Source organism: Haliotis rufescens, unplaced genomic scaffold, assembly GCF_023055435.1.
Source record: "Haliotis rufescens isolate VD_foot unplaced genomic scaffold, xgHalRufe1.0.p SCAF_6, whole genome shotgun sequence".
Lineage (NCBI taxonomy): Eukaryota > Metazoa > Mollusca > Gastropoda > Lepetellida > Haliotidae > Haliotis > Haliotis rufescens.
The window spans coordinates 35757880-35779263 of record NW_025964334.1 but is presented as its reverse complement, the minus strand read 5'-3'; the positions used below and the strand labels follow the sequence as shown (position 1 = coordinate 35779263).

The window sequence follows — 21384 nt, the reverse complement described above, 5'->3', positions numbered from 1 at the left end:
TACCTGTACTCCTGGTTTCCCTCTCACATAAAACATGCTGAAACTGAAATACTATTGGTTAAAGTGTTACTCCACTAATACTATACTTTAACATTCTGATATTGCTTTGTAAAGTGGGAATATATTTGGTATCACATTGATTAATGTCTGTTTACCTCTCAGTTTGCTAACAAGCTTTATTCATACTGTACAATATCATACTCACCATGGCAGATGTTTCTTTGTATTATCTTGCTTATGTTCAGCTTTAAATGTCATGTGATGTGAGCTTTGAATAATGTTACATATGATCATTGTTCTTTTAAAGGTTGGGCCTGTTGATTTGTTCTCTGTAGGTAAGTTTGTCCCAAGACTGTTGCATCATGGTATAAGTACTATAACTCTGGTGAAGGTTGTCATGACTACTATATCATCTCTGATTTGTTCATCAAAATTGAAGAATGTCATGTTGGCATAATTCAAATTTTTGTTTGTGAAGCATTTTCTGTATAACATGTGGTCCTAGTCTAATAAGTAAAATATTTTAGATATGTCTCACAATCTGTTCCTATCGACACTAGTCAAACATTGGTCAAATAAGCCAGCAATACCGTTTCACAAGATCAGGACAATCCGTTGCTTTCATTGCCAATTTTCATGACTGTCGTACAAATTACAATAAAAATGCAAATAAAATGATAATAGTTTCATTGTGTGTAGAATAAACATCAAATGTTTGGTTATCATAAGTGTCTGATTATGTCTTACGTTATTGTGTGACAATATGTTTCATATTGTAAAGCCCTCGTTACACTATCAAAAACTTTGATCACAAACTTGGTCAAAGTCAATTTTGACCAAGTTTTTCATATTGTAACATGCCGTCAAAAACTTTGACAGTTTTTGATGGAATAGAAACCGATTTTATTTCTTGTCAAACTTTGATCAAAGTTTGATGACAATTTAATTTAGCAAATCATAATGCAAGGAACATTTACCCCTTTTCAACCGGGTAAATAGGTGGATAGAGGCAAGTCAAAATGAGCCAACTATTTTGGACTGACGAGATGTTGGCAGAAATAATTGATATGGTTCAGCCATTCTCGGGACCAAATATTCCTTTGCCTACCCTGACGCCGCCTTCTTAACATGGCAATACTCAAAATACATATGACAACAGAAAAACATCTTTGTCAGTTGCATCCATCTTGGCAAGATAATTCCCGCCAAAACTTTGACGGCCTGTCAAAAACTTTGATGAGTGTAAACAGCCCAACTTGGACCATGGAACTTGGGAAAAGTTTTTGATCAAGGTTTTGATAGTGTGATGGGGGCTTAACGCGGGCTTAAGTCTTGTATCATGATTTGATATCGTAACACCATAGCCCTCATTAGTATGATCTGTAAAGATGTGTTATCAGTGCTTGTATCATCTTGTCAGTTTGAGGGTGGAAGACTTAAGCCTAGAATGTTCAACACACTTCCAGCAAATTCAAATTCAGATGTTGAGAAAACAACCCCAATATAGGAACTTTGATTCATAATAAACTGTTAGAAACAGTTACCATTGGTACAAATTTAAATGTACAAACTTTTTATAGAAAACGAAGTAGAAATTTAGGCTCAAAGTCTTTTCACCAATCGTTAGTCACATTTAATTCAGATTAACTGATTGTATGGTAGGGGCATGTGTGTATATATGATTTTCGCTTTGTTAATATTTCAGCCCATGTGTTTTAATCATGTTTTTCAGTTTCTCTACACTCTCCCAGTGAGCGTGATAAGTAGCAGCTGATAAGGAGATCATAGATATTGTCATACTGTCAGTGCTCATAATACAGCCAAAGTGTTATTCTAAGATTGGTGGCCAGCTTTAGTTATCTCTGTTGTAAATTCACCTTTTCCAAATGATTGATCTCAGGGCTCAGGGATTTATCTTGGCATTCTCTGAGGCCAAACGTCAACAGCAATTGTCAGTAATAATTCCCAAATATAAATTAAATTTTTCTGAAATTCAGGTTATTAATATGATAACTTATGTTTAAGTTGGCTTGTATTTATTGATAAAAAGTTCAATGATGAGTAGGGGGCACGGGTGGCCCAGTCGTCTAAGGTGCCGCGATTCGCTGTGCAGAATTGCGTCCCTTGAGCATGCCAGAAACCTATGATTGTGGGTTTCAATCCCGGTTCACCCGATTATGGTTCTAGGTTTGTCAGCACCATACCCCTGCTCGTGGGTTTCACCGAAGTGGTAAACGTCTGAGACCTGCATCACTTCGGGCTTTCCTCCCACATTAAGCTGACACGCCGTGATATAACTGGAATACAGTTAAAAACGGTTTTAAACCCAACTCACTCACTCACTCAATGATGAGAAACAAGCTTTATGCTTACTTTTAAGATACATCATTCAATGTAACATTATCCCTGCATTTTTAGAAAATAAAGTCTGTTGTGACAAAAACAATTTTGGGCCAATTTACTTGCCAAGGACACTTAATTTGATGTCCTAGATAAAATCCCTGGCTGGCTGTAGTTTCAGATGAGTACTGTGGTTGAAGTATCAGCTCCACCATTGAAGCCTTTAGGCCTTAGTCAGCACATAATGTCAAGTATTCAACAAAGAAAAAATGTAGTTTGTGGTTGGTTTGATTTGGTTCAATATCTCGAGGGCGTTTGGCTAGAATTGCAGGCAAATGTTTATCAGTGTTTACTGCTGCCACCACTCAGGGAGCAACCATTTGATTTTCAGAAAGGGAAAAAATAATCAAGCCCCGTTTTTCGGAAAATATATTAGAGATGCTTCACATTGTAGGAAAACAAATAATGGTCTCTTTTCTTGCAGACAAGTGTCAAAAGAATACAGTTGGTTATTTTAATTTATTTGATAAAATATATAATTGAGTACCTTATTCTGTTTGGAAAAAATAATTTAGTTGTGACACATTAAACACAAGGATATACTGATCTCAAACCAACCCCACCCCAGAAAAAAAATATGAAATGGTTGCCCCCTCATCTTTTGTGTTAGTTTAGTAGTCAGGGTAAACTGACTCCAGGGTCTAAGGCACTGCAGAGATGGGTCCCTTAGCTTCCATGATGCATCTTGTGGGTTTGAATCTAAAATGTTCCCAGTGATAAATCTTGGTCTGGGTTTTCAAGGGTTTTCACAAAAGGGGTAAATGTCCAAGACCTGTACCTCTTTGGTCTTCCTCTCACATTGTTCTGCTGGTGTGATAAAACAGAATATTGTTCAGAGTGACGTTAAACTAGTCTCATTCAAAGCCAGTATGTCCTGGATCCCTTGAGGCTGTACTTAAGAATGTAGCCACGATTGGCTGCAATAGTGCTGATATGGCTTTTAACAATATTTACTCTCACTCACCAATGTTCATGTACATTTATGAAATGTGTATATATTGTGTCCACACACAGGAATCCAGCCTACGATGCTGTAGTGTGCTGTGCAGAATTGTCTCCCTTAGCTATGCCAGGATCAGCTGGATGCTGTTCAAATCCCAGATTATGATCCTTGGTCTTTCAGCACCATAAACCTGGGTTACCATGGTTACCTTAGAGTGGAAAGTGTCTGTGACATGCATCACTTTGGGCTGTGTCTGAATACATCTGGAATCGCATAGAAAATCTAACTAACTCGCTTACTCCAACCTACGCAGTTTAATCAGATTACTGTATTTGACTTGATGGTTTGCTCAATGTATAGTCAACGAGGGACATGTTAAACTGATACCTTAATTAAGCATCACTACAATATATTTCCATATAAAATAGTCAGTTATAAAAATCATATCTTGTATTAATGGTTTGATGAAATACATTTGTTTTGCTTTTCAAAGTCGAGTGACATGTAACTGATTCATTAGCAAGCATTAGTGGACCTTTTTCTGCATTTTTTCATATGACAATAGTTAATCTGTAATGGCTGGCAGATAGTGCCCTCCACATATGGGTGTTCTTTAACTTGTTTCGAGTAGTATATGATCCTTGGTCTAACATTTCCGCAGGTGTTAGAGGGTTCTTCAGTGAGGTCAAGGTCATATGTAGATATTTCCAAAAGACATGGAAGTTCAAAATATGTGAAAATATAGAATGGATGGTGCTTAACCTTTTTGCATGTGTATGATTGTACTTGTTTAATCGTAGCTGATACTGAAAGGTTAACACTATTTCAAATAGCTTCATAGACAATGCACATGAACATTACAGTGTTCTCTATGAAAAGAAATGAATTGACACATCTCATTAAATGAGATCTTTGTTCTCTATTGCTGGACATAGTGGTAGCGAGCACTAAAATCCAATTTTAATATGTTTAATAATTGACTGGCAAGGAAAAAATGTATGAACCAAACTTTTTTATGTTTTACTGCATGCTAAGTCTGATTCAGTTCTACATCTTCAAAAGTTTGTTTCCGTTCATCATTTGCATATTTTGATGCAGCCTGTCCCAAAGCCCATCACCGCCATTTATGAAATTGATTCAGGAAAGACTGTCAGATTGTGAAGCCCTGGAGTGGTGTTTTAATTTCATTTAGTACAATTGTGAATTGGAGTGGCTGGGAAAGAAAATAACAGAAAATAAAATTTTGCCTATTGCTGTCATGCCTACTCACTTTGTACAACATAATATGGGTGCTGGTTGAAATGGAATTACTTGTAATTCATCATATAAAGACAGTGTCCTGTGTTTTGGTCATGGGGAATTGACGTCTCAGTCTTTATCATGTTTTCTAAATCATTTATTCAATTTATCCACTTCTCAATGGAAGATCAAATCTGCTTATTTCTTTTTATGACTTTTAGCAGGTAATTCACACTTCAGAAAACTATCTTAAGAATACTTGTTTTGCACTGTTGTCTTGCCAAAACAATATCTTTCTTTTATTATGTAAAAATATTCTACACTAATTGAAAGTGAAATTCTTTCTTTAATGTATTCTTTTTATATTTTTCCAGTATTTTGTTCTGACCGGGGTATTGATCATGTTGATCTTCAGAATCATCTCCTCCCAGCCTTGTTAGGTCTAAGTTATGTTCTGTTTTAAAGCAGTGTTAATGAAAATCAGATCTTTTGCTCTGATATGATACTTCACTGTCAAGATCCCAGAACACCTCCATTGAAGGTCATGTAGGTGAAATTTCTAATGATCCAATCAGTGTCAAGGCTTCTAAGTTCTCGTTACGAGTGAGGTAAGCATTCAGGACTGCATATCTAACTTCACTATCTCAAAAACCAATATGATCAAGGAAATCTGAATGCAAAAGATTAGTGTTGTTAAATTGTGGATATTTTTTACAGCCTGTTGTTTGTGAGTGCCATGAGGTTTACTATGAAAAGTAGTTTTGTGTTCTGTGGCTGTTTTCTTTTGGCAGAAATCAAAATTTCTGAATCAAGGCGGTAAGGGAGTAAAGCTGAATTGTTTTAGAAAGCTTACATCTCATTGCCTCAAGAACTCACACACTTTGAATGGACAGTAAAGATCCGCTGAGGCTTCACCTGCTACACCTTCTACGAAAGTGTTCTCAGATCGTGACGCAGGCAGGTATCATATCAGAGTAAACTATATATTTATAATGAGATTGTGTTTAAAGAAAAAACTTTAACAGGCTTGGCTCTGACACGGCTGTGTGGATCAGGGCTCAGAGGAGGATTAATTGTTTTCATTTTAGCTTTGAGTTGACCATTACATGTAAATAGGATTACTGTTGTATATTTGTTTCGCCCTATAGAATGTGTCCTCATCCTGTTTGGTGCATTAAAGAATATAATCAAAGATGGGAGTGTTGAGTTGCTTTTATGAAGCGAGTGCTGGCAATACTGTGAGCCACTTTCATCCATTGCAAAGTTTGGTGTTCACTGATCATTCTGATGTTTCCCATTCAAAGTCACTTTCAAAGTACATATTGCTGCTGGAATTACTACTGGAATATTAGCGGACTACGTCTAGATGTTTGAACCCTGTTCTCATACTACATGCAAGGTCTACTGACCCTCAGCTGCACCTGGAGCTACATCGTAAGACAACATGGCCTCTTGCCGCTCTGGAGCAACGTCTTCAAAAATGGATGAGCTATCTCTCCTGGACCAACTTCTTCAGACATAGATCAGCACTTGTGTTATCTGGGCACACCTTGAGATACAGATGACCTGACTCCCAGCTTACTTATGGCCACAGTGAGCAATCTGCCAGCTATATTACAGTAGCCTGTGTAAAGGACTAGGCTAGGACTATAACTGACTGAAAACATCAACAATGATCCGCTTCATCAGGATACAATGACAAGCAATCAGTCCAGCCATTGTGTCTGCAACCTTATATCCACTGTATTATATCTTCATTTTATTATAAGGGGCGGTGGGGTAGCCTAGTGGTTAAAGCGTTCGCTCATCACGACGAAGACCCGGGTTAGATTCCTGACAAGCCCATTTGTGGTGTTCCCTGCTGCGATATTGCTGGAATATTGCTAAAAGCGGCATAGCATAAAACCTCACTCACTTATTTTATCATAAATGCCATGGACCCTTTCGCTATAATTACTTTGATAAGTTAGGTCATCACTAGACTTGCACAAGTCTCTAAGGCCATTATTATTATTTTAAATCATAATTCCTAGATTATGTAAATATTAAGAACCAGTTGTCTCTATAAAAGACTGGCGACTGTCTACTTATCTAGACTTGCCTATTGTAAGGATAGAATTACTACACATCCATGGAATTATCATTCAGTGCAGACTTGAAGCAAGGCTATGTCACCTCCATTGTTTGTATTTATGACTTGGCACAGAATTCCCCTCACTTGTAAGAGTGACTTGACTGGATGTCTTTTTTCAGCATTGTGACATTCAAACGGGGCTCATCACAAACATGGGCACCGATTGCGTCCATGGGTTCTAACTCGCTCAGCATGCTCACTTATTGAAATAAAAGGCGACTAACGGGATCAGGTGGTCAGGCTCGCTGACTTGGTTGATGCATGTCATCGATTCCAATTGCGTGGATCGATGTTCATGATGTAAATCACTGGATTGTCTGGGCCAGAGTTGGTTATTTACAGACCGCTGTCATATAGCTGGAATATTGCTGAGTGCGGCGTTAAACAACAAACAAACAAACAAACTCTTATTGAAGAACATATCCAGGAGGCAATCAGTATTCAAAATATAACATTTATTAAAAGGTAAACGGTCCTTAAAAAATGGAATGTATTGAAAAGAACCTGAAGTTCTTGCAGAAAACATTACTCTATCATATACAGAATCTCTATCATCAGGAAGTACAGATAAACCATGCCGTCTTGAAGTCTGGAGTTCGACACACCTCACCTCATTACATCTGACTGTGACATTTGACAGCAGAAAGAAATGTACCACATCGTGTGTATAATTTGAATAAAGTGCACAGACGCTTCAATGCAGATATGACAAATGTTTCTGTTTCTAACTTGTATTAAGTTGTCCTTTCCAAAACTTTAACTCTGGACTATAAATTGAGTTGGAGATAACCAGGAATTTAACACATTGTGGTTAAAATAGTGACAAATAAAGTAAGCGTTTGCCAGGACCAGGGTGTGAATTCGACACATCCTGGGATTCAACACACATGAGTTCAAGACAACAAGGTTTGACTGTACTTAAATCCCCTGTTGTAAAAATGCATCGCTTCAATGTCATGAAACTATAATATAATATAATACGATGCATCATGGGATATCTAACCCTGCATTTTGACACATGATGATATCCAACCACCACGTCATTCACTCACTCATTCACTATATGAACAGCATTATGTTCCACTCATTCAACATAAGATCAGCTAAACCATTCACCCATCCAACAAAGAGACATGAATACTAGAAACTGCTGTGTTGCAGCAGAACAACTGATTTGTGAGTACCCTACTATGTGTTAAAGGTTGTCAATAGTGTGGATGGATGCTCTTGATGTCAATCACTGGATTGTCTGGTCCAGATTTGATTATTAAAAGACCACTGTCACAAAAGAACAAACCAAAAAAAGATGTCCGCGAGTCAGTAAGCTGAGTATTTAACATTATCTAACATAGGTATTTTAAAATTCAAGATGAGCTTTCTCATTGCTCAACTGAAGGAATTTAGTGTGCATTCTATTGTACAGGTCGCAATTACTGGGTATTAACTTTTTAATGTTATTGACTTTATACAATAGTTCCTAAAAAATGTTCATCAATAAGATAAAAATAATGCCCTTCATATTTTAGAGTAATAACGAGCGCCTTTATGTACCTCCCTAAATTTCTAATCTGCAGCCATATTCCATTGATGACATACAGTCCTATGACGTAACACAAGTTTGCAATGGAGTGACAGCATCGTTAAGCAAAATTTGAATTAATTTAATTTTTTGATTGGTATATTAAGTGTTATATTTGACTTTAAGACTATGAATCATGTCTTCATTCCTAAATTCACGATAGGCTAACTTTAAATATGTCCAAAAACGACTCCTGATATACGGCAGTTCGAGCAGTGAACACAAAATCATACCAGCAGACACCCTTAATCATACACTCTGTATGCAACACAATCTAACACTTCAACATCTGAAACACAAGCCTAAGTCTCCGTCCCCACTTCACTCAAGAGTCGCACACATCACATAAAACATCACACCCCTCGCGAGGTCCACATCTCACATAAAACAAAGTCTACCAGCGTGGGTACTGAGGCAGGGCCCCCACACCCCTCGAGAGTCGCACACATCACATAAAACATCTCACCCCTCGCGAGGTCTACATCTCACATAAAACAAAGTCTACCAGCGTGGGTACTGAGGCAGGGCCCCCACACCCCTCGAGAGTCGCAAACATCACATAAAACATCACACCCCTCGCAAGGTCCACATCTCACATAAAACAAAGTCTACCAGCGTGGGTACTGAGGCAGGGCCCCCACACCCCTCGAGAGTCGCACACATCACATAAAACATCTCACCCCTCGTGAGGTCTACATCTCACATAAAACAAAGTCTACCAGCGTGGGTACTGAGGCAGGGCCCCCCCACCCCTCGAGAGTCGCACACATCTCACATAAAACAAAGTCTACCAGCGTGGGTACTGAGGCAGGGCCCCCACACACCTCCAGCATTGCACACATCACATAAAACATCACACCCTTCGCGAGGTCCACATCTCACATAAAACAAAGTCTACCAGCGTGGGTACTGAGGCAGGGCCCCCACACCCTCGAGAGTCGCACACATCACATAAAACATCTCACCCCTCGTGAGGTCTACATCTCACATAAAACAAAGTCTACCAGCGTGGGTACTGAGGCAGGGCCCCCCCACCCCTCGAGAGTCGCACACATCTCACATAAAACAAAGTCTACCAGCGTGGGTACTGAGGCAGGGCCCCCACACACCTCCAGCATTGCACACATCACATAAAACATCACACCCTTCGCGAGGTCCACATCTCACATAAAACAAAGTCTACCAGCGTGGGTACTGAGGCAGGGCCCCCACACCCTCGAGAGTCGCACACATCACATAAAACATCTCACCCTTCGCGAGGTCCACATCTCACATAAAACAAACTCTACCAGCGTGGGTACTGAGGCAGAGCGCCCCACATCCACTGCCTGATCTTGTTCGCTTCTGTTGTGTTGCTGTAGTCCACAGAGTCAGCGTTCCATATCCCAACACCGCGTAGGCCAAGTGTCTCAGCCATGTGACTCTTGAAGGCGATACTCTCCGGGTCGTCATAGTGGTACTGGTACATGATCCCAGTGGACGGATCCTAGGGTAGAACATCACAGATGAAATTCAATGTCGACAATTGTACATGCACCATGACAAATGTAGTGATAGCTGCAGTAACCATATCTCTTTGTTGTTCCCCTTAACGATTTTCATTATGACAATATATACTCATATTTCAAGGCAAGTGTCTTTGGATTGTTTGTTTGTGTATTGTTTAGGGCCACACTCAGCAATATTCCAGCTATATGACGGCGGTCTGTAAATAATTGAGACTGGACCAGACAATCCAGTAATAGACATCATAAGCAACTGGGATACGACATGCATCAATAAAGTCAGTCTGCCTGACCAACCTATCCTGTTAGTCGCCTCTTACGGCAAGCATAGTCACCTTATAAATCAAGCACAGTTGTCTATTACGGCAAGCATAGTCGTCTCTTACGACAAGCATAGTCTTCTCTTACGACAAGCATAGTCGTCTCTTATGACAAGCATAGTCATTTCTTATGACAAGCATAGTCGCCTCTTATGACAGGCATAGTTGCCTCTTATGACAAGCATAGTCGCTCTTATGACAAGCATAGTCACTCTTATGACAAGCATAGTCGCCTCTTCTGACAAGCATAGTCGTCTCATGACAAGCATGGTTGCCTCTTATGACATGCATAGTTGCCTCTTACGACAAGCATAATCGCCTCTTATGACAAGAATAGTCGCCTCTTACGACAAGCATAGTCGCCTCTTGCGGCAAGCACATTTGCTGAAGTGTTTTTGTAAGTGCATCATGTTGCACTTGTCTTTAGATAGATGCATGCACTTCACTGAAGCATATAAAGTGCAATGCAGATAAGGATCGGGGATCTATTAGGAAAACACTATAGAACAGTCCGTAGATCAGTGTAGAGACAAGTCTATATCAAAATCGTTTGTTGGAGTCAGCACAGACATACGGTTACCAAATCTAATATAGTGAGTGAGTTTTGTTTAGCATATTAACGTATATCGTGGTGTGTAAGCTTGATGTGGAAAGCTCGAAGGAATACGGGTCTATGTGTACCACTTTGGTGGAAACCACAAATGGCGCTGACAAACCTGGAAATATTATTGGGGCAAATCCGGGATTCGAACCCGAGTTTCAGGCACACCAAACAGACAAATGTGCATGGCAAATTGTAGCAACAGAGGCAACTAGATGACCCATGTCCCCACAACAATTTTAGGGCGGTTGGGTGGTCAAGTGGTTAAGCGTTAGCTTGTCGAGCCACGATCCAGGTTTGATGCCCCACATGACTGTTGAGGCAAGGCGATGTGAGGCAATGTTAACCTCAAGATTATTGCACTTATATAGCAATGTGCAATAATGAATTTGACCATGCGGGCGTGTGTGTCTTTGTCTCAGTTTTGTGAGGAATTACTAAACACTCTTAGGACAAAATGGCCTTGAAATTAATCCTATGTCAAACTTATATCCATAAAAATAAAAATAAACTAATTTATAAACAATTGCTATCACCACCGAACTAGGTTGACACCTAACTTTGATAAATAGTAATTATAGTTCTGCTTCTTTTTGTCTGGAAGCACCTTTTACCTTTAAATATAAAATGCCTTTTCCTTTTTGGAGGAAGACAATGCACATATAAAACCTACCCACAAAAAACCTCTATGATATCATTGCCAAAACTCCTGAATTTTGGCTGTCATAACACTATAAAAAATCTTCACATTTAACTATCCACAATTAGTTGTGCAAGTAATAGTATCTTGTTGCCCTGGACTGTACATTATAGGTGGAAGACGATGTATACATATCTTTACCATACCTGAGATAACTGTGTATATGTACCTTGTAATTGAAGTGTGGTGTTCGAGTTACATTGTCCCAGATCCTAATGGCCCCGGAGCTCTGTAGGAGGGGGTAGACTATGCTGAAGTCTCGCTGTGTGCCTGCAGCGTCACTACAGTTCACCCCTCGGAACGGAACATGCTTGATGAAACACTTGTCATCCTGAAGTAAAATATGTTGATGCTGTAAGTGAGTAACCTGCTTTTTTGGTTGGTTGCAGTCAGGTGGTCTCAGTTCCCCGAAATATAATATAAACCACTGGAAATACAACAAAAGAAGAAAAAAATCTTCTACTTAAAAAATTTAGTAGATCTGTTTCTTAGCTTCAGCTTCATGGACAATTATTTGTTTGTTTTGCTTGTTTGCTCAGCAATATTCCAGCTGTATGAAGGCAGTCTGAAAATAATCAAGTCTCAACCAGATGCTTCAGAGTTTGATTTTATGAATGACGATCAACACCGTACGAGTATGATAACAAGCTACAACCAAGTCACTGAGCTGGACCACTTGATCACATTTCCATTTGCTAAAATGACAACAATGGTGTTTTCAATAACTTTCTAAGCATGTACAACTGTTCCTGCATCCCACACTATCGGTGGGGGCACGGGTGGCCCAGTCGTCTAAGGCGCCGCAATTCGCTGTACAGAATTGCGTCCCTTGGGCATGCTAGAAACCTATGATTGTGGGTTCGAATCCCAGTTCGCCCCAATTATGTTTCTAGGTTTGTCAGCACAATACCTGTGCTCATGGGTTTCACAAAAGAGGTAAACGTCTGAGACCTTCATCACTTCAGGCTTTCCTCCCACATTCAGCTGACACGCCGTGATATAACTGTAATACTGTTAAAAGTGGCGGTAAACCCAACTCACTCACTCACTAACACTATCGGTGCCCTTGTCAACCAACAACAAGTAGACACACAGGAGATGAGAAAGTAGAAAACACTTTCAGGACAACACGATCTTGAAATCAATTCTATGTCAAATTTGTCTCCATAAAAATGATTAAAATCTTCATCTGTGCAAAACCGTGACAAACATCAGTCATAATGGTTCTGGTTCAGGAACAAACCTCATTTAAGTTAATTTAAACATGCTTCAAAGAAAATGACAACAAATTAAACCATCAAAATCTCCAAAGAATCGCATACGATGAAAGGACCTAAGAAAATAATGAATAGTTCAGCTCAATACATCCTTGTACTTTAAGTGCGTTGTTGTCTGAAAGCCCTGATTACCTGTGTAAGCTGAAGACACGGGTAGCGGTAGCCATACCATGGCATCCCAAGAACCAGGCGTGATGCAGGGATCTCCTCAAATTTCAGGAAACCCTGTAAACCTGAAACACAAGCAGATGAAAATACAAACTGCAGGCACTAGTGGTGTAAGGGAGGTAACTCTGTTGGGTAACGCGTGAGGTGTGTCACATGAATGGAACTTCACGTGTATTGTAACACATGTGCTCGCCAGGGTCAGCCATCTTTAATGCTATGCACAACTAACAACTGTCATATGACGGATACAACACAAACGATTCTGAAAGTCTGTGACCACACAATTTTACTCAAGAGTTGAGTAGCATAGTGGTTAAAGAGTTCGCTTGTCACGTTGAAGACATGGAATCGATTCCCTGTGTGAAGCCCATTTCTGGTGTCCCCCCAGCCAACCCCACACCTCCCTATGTCATACTGCTGGAATAATGTTAAAAGTGGGGTAAAACCATATTCACTCACAACTCAAGTCATAAGGCTTGCTGTCATTTGTGGTCAAGTAACTGAGTCATGCATATCGCGTCTCTTCTGCATCTGATATTAATCAAGCAGCCCTACATGATGTTAATCAATCCACCTCTTAGTGCTGACCTGTGACCTTTGTTACCATCCCGGCATCATTGCTGTCACCAATGGGCAAGCGGCCATTACAAAAATCTTGAAATTTGCCTTCTAACCCCAAATATAGTGACATGTATGTTTTTGTGTATGTGTTTGGAATACCATTCTAGTGAAATGGGAAATGGTTTTTCTTGTAATTACAAATTTACGTTTGTTTGTTTAATCAGAAGGCAGACGGAAAAGCAGACAACTTCCCCTTGAATTCTCACTAAACTCATTATATGATAGATGAAATAAAGTAGAAATTCAAGTTGACAAACAAAATAATTTAGCTTGGGCAAGAGTATTCGGTTTCACGGCAGTCATCACTTGATTGTACATAACAGTCAGTCGGTTGCAAGTTCAACTCCAAGCATGGCTGTGGCCACCAAGCACAGTGGGGTGTTGTGACTGGTGGTGACTGGTAGAATAGAGAACTATGCAAACAGGCTATCACTGTGAGGAGCTTGGCCCAAACCAGGCAAAGGGAGATAACTCTAATAATCCCAAATTGCTGTCACCATCTTCATTTGTATCAATTTTTGCCATGATTATGATCCTTGGGCTCACAATCATCATAATACCCCTGTTAATGTTTCACCAGAGTGAAACACGTCTATGACCTTCATGGCTTTGGGCTTTCCTCCCACATCAAGCTCACACACTGTGGCATAACAGAAATAATGTTTGAAGCAATGATAAATCCCAACTCACTCACTCATCTATCTTCACCTGCAGTTTACCTGTCAATGTTTTCTGATAGCCGGAGTTGGCCTTGGCGATACATTCTCCCTGAATCTGGCTTTGTTCATCATAAGACATGACAAATAGAAAGTCGGTGTACTGGGCCAGGCCTTTGTAGTCATAACAACGCTGGTCGATGCACGCTGGGCTCCATGCCACGTCCACTGTTACCTGGCAACAAAGCCTTCATAGTAATTTTTTGATGAAGGCAGGTTGGTGAAAAAACGCTTATTATTCTTCTGTCAATGACATATGGACAATCTCACCTGAGTGTCTTCTGATATAAAATATATCAACACAAGTTGATAAAAGTTTAAAATAAAACACGAAGGCTTTTTGATATATTTGATGTCAAAAGACGAGAGTGACATCCAAAATCATTCTTCAAACTTTTTCAGTTTGTAAGTTTCCAGTAATAACCAAAGCCCTGTTCCACAAAGCCATCTTAGCGCTAAGGTGATCGTAACTCCCATGCTTTAACACTGGCTTACGAAAAGTCGTAGTGCTAAGATCGCTTCATGGAACACTGCCCAGTGTCTTGAGTGTAAAAAGTACAGCTAACCAGTTTCAGTGGCAGAGATTAGTGATGTCATTTGATTGTGATGTCATGGTAACTGATGATGTCATAATGGTCTGCAAAGCATTGTGATGTAATTTATTCCACTGATATCTCCCAGAGCACTTGATCTCCCCAAAGTGATATCTCCTGTGGAAGCTAGTTTTGGATAAGTCTGACTAACTCTGCACCAAATTTCACAAAGCAATATTGAGATGAGTGTCAGAATGCAAATAATATAGTGGTTGCAAAGGTAAAATCATTCCAGCGTCAATTGTTCACAAGTGTTGTATACACCATGTTCCTCCATCACACATGAGTACATTGGGCTACCTTGAAGGGTGATCACTACTTCTAACAAGGCTCCAGGACCTGTGAAGATCTGGGTTAGAATAGGTCTTCAGCAACCCATGCTTGTCGTAAGAAGCGCTAACGGGATCGGGTGGTCAGGCTCACTGACTTGGTTGATGCATGTCATCGTATACCAATTGTGTGGATAGATGTTCATGATGTCAATCACTGGATAGTCTGGTCCAGACTCGATTATTTACAGACCGCCATCATATAGCTAGAATATTGCAGAGTGCGGTGTTAAACAACAAACAAACCGAACCAAGACTCTGGATACTTGTTTGAGCCATGTGAGTATGTACTTGCTTTTATCATTCACATTTGGTAACCGCCTCTGTGGTCTAGTGGTAGAGCATCCACCCAGAGAGCGGAAAGTCCGGGGTTCGATCCCCGGCCGCGACATACCAAAAGACGTTAAAGATGGTACTTGTTGTTTCCCTGTCTGGCGCTCGGCATTAAGGGTCTAAAACAAGGACTGGTCGGCTCGGAGTCAGTAAACTGTGTCTGAGTGGGGTATTCATGTTAAACTGCGGCATGGTATCTCAGTGAGCTAGCACTATAAATCGGCATTAGTCCGGACTGGTACAAGCAGCCACACAAACACACACACGTACATGCATCAGTAAATGGACATTTTTTAAATACTCCAGCTGTTTCAGGTGACTTCTAATTTGTATCTCTTTGTGTGCTGCCCCACGTGTGTAACATGCTGAATAAACTCAGCAATCTACATGTCTAATCAACAATCATCTTCCTGAGGCAAGGGAGTTAACTGACTATAAAAGTCCAGTTTCCACCCTTGCCAAACTAGGCTGGAATTATGGAGTTCTAGTTTGGCTGGACTAACGAGTATATGCAAAGTCCAATCAAAATCATGTAACGAAATAGATATCTGGTTCATAAACTACATGATTTCAGTCAATTGCAGGATTTTTCAGGATCATAACGTGATTTGATGCACTATGTAAAATAAGACGATATAGATTTGGATTATTGATCAGATTGTCTTGACTGGGCGCCGCCATTTTGTTTGAAGCAAATGCATGTGGTACGAGGTGGAATCTGATTGGTCACTAGGAGGGACATAGAAGGGACATAACTTGTAATAGCCACTAGTGGCACTACAATGGAACCCACATATTCTAGCCTAGTTCGGCAAGGGTGGAATCTGTACTTTTATAGTCAGTTAACTCCCTTGCCTCAGAAGATGATCAACAAAGAGCAATAGCTCAATTTTATGCATCATTCACTACAGTAGAGTTTATGTGTGTGTGATGCCAGCACTTGATCTCTAAAGAAATAAATGTACGCAAGCTGAAAAGGCTATGTTGGGTAAATCCTCTTATAGCCAGCAGTAGACACGGTGTGCCGGGGACCTATGCTAGCCTGGGCCTCTATGGGGTCCTGGACAGTTCAACAAGCAATACCTGTGAGTATGGCAAGGCTGATTTGAAGGCTTGGTACGTCTCATTGACAAGGCTGGTGTAGCCGTCACGGACGTCCACCTGGTCCTTGCGTATAGGACTCTCGAAGTCGATGTTGATGCCGTCTAGGTTGTTGTCTCGGACAGTGGCCAGCTGCTGACTGACCCATGCTTGTCTTTTGCTGGCATTGGTGAGGTCTGCGGTTGGGTAGTTGGCTGTCAACATAACAAAACAAATCAATATCACAGTGCTTTATCTAGACCTGCTCAGTGGGCGATATTCGGCCCCAAGTCTGCAGCTAATGTCAGTCCAAATTCCAACATTGGAAATTGTAGCTATAACTATAACCAAAGACGTATATACGTCTATGTTATAACCGATGTCATGGCTTTGTAGAGCTGACTTGCATTTCACTTATAACAGGACCAATAAGGAGGATTGAAGGCTTAAGTGCTTAGTTTTCACTATGGCATTGAAAACAATGTTAAAATACGTAGTAATTTGAGAAGATAAGAATGTTAACAAAAATCCCAGTTTAGACAAAATACATGAGTTTTACCCCAATTTTTCTGCAAAGGGCACCTGGTTTGGAAACCCAAACAATTGAAATTATTGTCAGAGCTTCCGGGGAACAAATACATATTATTGTCCCATGTACTGCTTCAATCTTCAACCCTAGATGCTAAAATCAACTCAGTCTATCATGTCTATACTGAAGAAGTACATAAACTCTTTTGGAAAGATTTAAATAATAATCCATTTTTTCATAAAAGTGGCCCAGTTTTTTGCCAATCAGAAACATTCTGAATGATTCAGCTAAATGTACAGTGGACACCTGCCAGTTTTGGATTTCTAACACACAAAGTAGACACAATTTATGGGCTTCTCAACTTGTCAAGCAACGTTATAAGGATCTATACCAAAACATCGCCATTACAGTAAAATAAAGAAGTTGTTATCCATAAATCGTGTCTACATGGTCATTCGTCAACTTTGAAGAAATGCTTAATAAACAACAAAAGGTTAAAAGGAATGTATCATACACTTCTGTCTGTCAGCTTAACAATGTGTGCAGTCCTCTGTCTGAACATAACAATAAAAAAATAATAAATAATAACTGATTGGAGTTTGTAATGGGATGTCCTCAGATCTGTGTAGCGTAAGCGAGAATTATGATCAGATTTTAAAGAAATTGACTCCTGCATCTTGGCATATTAGCCAGGACAAATTGTAAAACATGACCCGATATGGGTACAATGTGTGAAGCCCATTTCTGGTGTCCCCTGCTGTGATATTGCTGGAATATTGCTAAAAGCGGTGTAAAACCATACTCACTCACTGTAAAACATGAAATGAAATTGGACTGGTCTTAAAAGTTAAACTTAAAAAGAGCAGCTACGAACCTATGATGACGACTCTGGCATTCTGCTGGTGGGCGAAGCACATGAGGTCTGGGCTGACATAGCCCACCATGACCACCGTGGTGGCCCTTGTCCAGTCGAACCTGCTCCAGCTGCCCGCCTCGTCATGCAGGGAAAACATGAACACCTGAAACAATGTTTGTTGTTGTTGTTAAACCGCACTCAGTGGGATGACAGCGGCCTGTAAGTAATGAAGTCTGGACCAGACAATCCACTGAATCCAGGGATTGACATTATGAGCATCGATCTATACGCAAGGAGACCCTGCAACACAGCTGTCGCTTTAAGAATGCAAAACCTGACGAATCAAGAGGAAATACAGTTGTGCAATAACTACCCGGACGTTTTCGGACGCCCCTGGGCGTTATTTAGTGGGACCGCCACAAGTTGATGCAGACACACAGTAACAATTAGTGTTGAATCAACTCAGTGAGTTACTCACCTCTTTACGCGTGTTGTTAGTGATCGGTTTACACCATTTTTCGTCGCTGCACGGACACCTGCTGCTGACTGTCGACATCAACATGAACGACACCACGGCATAGACAACACAACGTCCCATCGTCTCAGATTCTAGTTCCTGGGCGAGCGCACTTTCCTTCCCGTACCTCTGAAAACATTGTCACGTGATCTGGTGTAAACTCTTGTCATGTGACTTGGGTCAGCTGACTGGAAATGCAGGTATTAATTACACACATCAAGGTTGTGGGCTGTGGCCTGTTATTTTAATCTCTCGCTAAAACACACGAAGATATTTTTTTCAATTTACAGTTTCTACAATTCAAATAAGAAAGACAATTTGAACGGGTCTTTGGCACAGGTGATGTTTTACTGACAATGTCAATAACACATGAGTATTTCTCACGTGTGTAATAATTTCGCATGTTCTTATCGTTTTTCACAGTCAACCGTTTTATTTTAAATAGGAAAATGATCAACAGGCACATAAATCACCAGCATATTCTATCTTCTGTATTTCATGTAATGAACACTTTTCGAAAGATAAATGGACAGTGTTTTTAACACTTTATCATTTAACTTAAGCATTTATCCATGACATAAGCTTATGACATAAAAACATGTATGTCATACCCCAATGACATAAGTATGCAAATTAGAGATACAAATTATATAACCGGAAGAGCGAGCGGTTTGATTTGAAACTATATATTATAAGTGAAGTTACACCAGAGATATAATCAGATTACTCAGAATCGTTGTTGTTACCGTTATTAAAGTTTCAATTATTCTGCAAAAGTCTGTTCAAGTATTTTGTTTAAAATAATCCGAGGAACTTTTTTTCTCAGCGAATTGTTTATTTTGGTTTACATGGCTATGGAAAACATGTATCACTACGCACGATCTATACGTAAGATTTCGACAAGTTGCTGATGTTAATGTTTAATGCAATTATTGCTTAATTGTGAAGCAAAAATGTGAAAATTATAAATAGAATTCATCACGAGTGTTTTTTAATATGGGAAATATCAACCTCGTCCCGTTAATCGGTATTTGCCTCGCCAAAGGCTCGGCAAATACCGATTAACTAAGACTCGGTTGATATTTCCCATATTAAAAAACACTCGTGATGAATCCTCTATATATATGACGTCAGGGAATCTGTTGAAACAGCTGAAACCGTAGCAGAAATGCCGTCATTCTATTCAACACTCTTCTGTCTTTTTTCTATAGAGAGGGAGTGGTTGGGTAGCCTTGTGGTTAAAAGGTTCGCTCGTCACACTGATTAAAGGTTCGAGTTCCCACATGGGTATTCTGTGTAAAGACCATTTCTCGTGTCCTCCGCAGTGATATAGAATGCTGGAATATTGCTAAAAGCGGCGTAAAACCATACTCACTCACTTTACACAGAGGGGTGTTTGACATATAGTCAAAAACATTGCATATGTTCCTTGCTGTGTCAACACCCGACTTATTGAATGCGTGGATTTCACCAGTGTTGTAAATAGCCTTGTGGTTAAAAGGTTCGCTCGTCATAAAGTCCAAGGTTCGAGTCCCCACATGGGCTCACGTACTCGCGTCTCATGTAATTAGTCCCCACACACTCCTCAGCATTACCTGTCTCACAGTCCCTAAAAAATATTATTTTCCCTTCCACCCAAACCTTACTTTAATGCTACAAATAGCCCTAAAGGAAGCAAGTCTAGATTTTCCACGGGTTCAGAATAAATCTAATCGCCGTCACCTATGAGCGCTTATTAACTCTGTTGGCTTCCATTTGTCCATTGCTAATCACCTATCAGCACCAATTATCTCTTGGCTTCCCTTGTTAAGTTTCCACTTTTGTTCTCTTATTACTTTTCTGGTTCTTGCAGGAACATATATATGTTCTGTTGTATAGCATTTATTCACCCGATGAAGGAGTAAGTATTACTCCGAAACTTTGTGTTACGAGTACTAAGAATAAAGAAGTTGACATCCATAAATTCTCTTCCGTATGATTTGCGGTGTGTGTAAACTTCACAGACATATTAAATTTGCATTCTGAACTGGTAAAAAAAACTGCTTCTGATTAACAATACATGCACTACTGACCGTGACAAATGGCATAATGTTAAAGTGTTGCCAGAACCGTCCTTGTCTTTGCATCATCCTCGGTTATACTGTGCATAATATCTCCTTTCTATTACGATAAATACCCTGGACCCATTCGCCACCATTGCTTTAAGCTCAATATCGACCAAATCAAATTGCACTCATTGGCGAGAGCATTTCTGTGCAAATTTAAATGAAGATGGTGACGTCACTTCCGAAACGAAGCATCTTTGGCGAATAGGCCTGGGATATTATTTACGTTCAATTATATATATTATGCTTCAATTTCATATCAAGCTTTTGCCCGACGTTTATATTATACGGGTATTCGTGTGATCGAAATATGAAGCGGAAGTAGTCACGTAAAAGTTCACTATCAGTCAGAATAACTGAAATTCAGAAACACGTGCACAGATATGTTTTACCCCTGGGTAATAAAATAGAATATTACACCGGATAATCGAGGATGGTGTTGTGCGCCAACGTTATCTCCGGTCACGTTATTTATAACTGGCGGCTCAAAGTCACACCCATCTGTTGAACCTAGAATGAATGTGTGAGCATGGATTTACACCACTTTAAGCAACGTTCCAGCAATATCAGGGCGGGGAACACCAGAAATTGGCTTCACACATTGTACCCATGTGGGGAATCAAACCCGACTTTTCGGCGTGACGAGCAAACGCTTTAACCACTGGGCTACCCCACCAACCCAGTTAAACCTGAAGATTTGGCATTTGAGAGAAGACAATTTCTCGGACTGTGCAGTAGATTCTATACAGACAATAGTTTCGAGGTCTTTGTGCAGGATGACGAACGAAATTAGAATTCCTTTGTTCAGCCTTAAACAGTTTTATTCAACATAATATAAA

The 21384-nt window shown here is 40.0% G+C and overlaps 1 protein-coding gene across 1 annotated transcript; it reads right to left on the bottom strand.

Moving 5' to 3' along the window:
* Positions 1–7154: 7154 nt before the first annotated feature.
* Positions 7155–18608, bottom strand: LOC124148528 (di-N-acetylchitobiase-like). Its single transcript, XM_046519643.2, has 7 exons — positions 18402–18608; positions 17942–18086; positions 16542–16753; positions 14207–14378; positions 12831–12931; positions 11591–11752; positions 7155–9781 (listed from the first exon to the last, which is right to left on the bottom strand). Exons 1-7 carry the CDS (start codon positions 18519–18521, stop codon positions 9581–9583), a joined length of 1113 nt encoding a protein of 370 aa, XP_046375599.2. The 5' UTR covers positions 18522–18608; the 3' UTR covers positions 7155–9580.
* Between the last annotated feature and the right edge of the window lie 2776 nt (positions 18609–21384).

Coding starts and splice junctions, on each gene's coding strand:
- LOC124148528 (XM_046519643.2), bottom strand. CDS start 18,521: ATGGGACGTTGTGTTGTCTATGCCGTGGTGTCGTTCATGTTGATGTCG. Junction 16,754..17,941: donor TGCCAGAGTCGTCATCATAG/GTTCGTAGCTGC, acceptor TTATGTTGACAG/CCAACTACCCAACCGCAGAC. Junction 9,782..11,590: donor CACCACACTTCAATTACAAG/GTACATATACAC, acceptor GTTCTACCCTAG/GATCCGTCCACTGGGATCAT.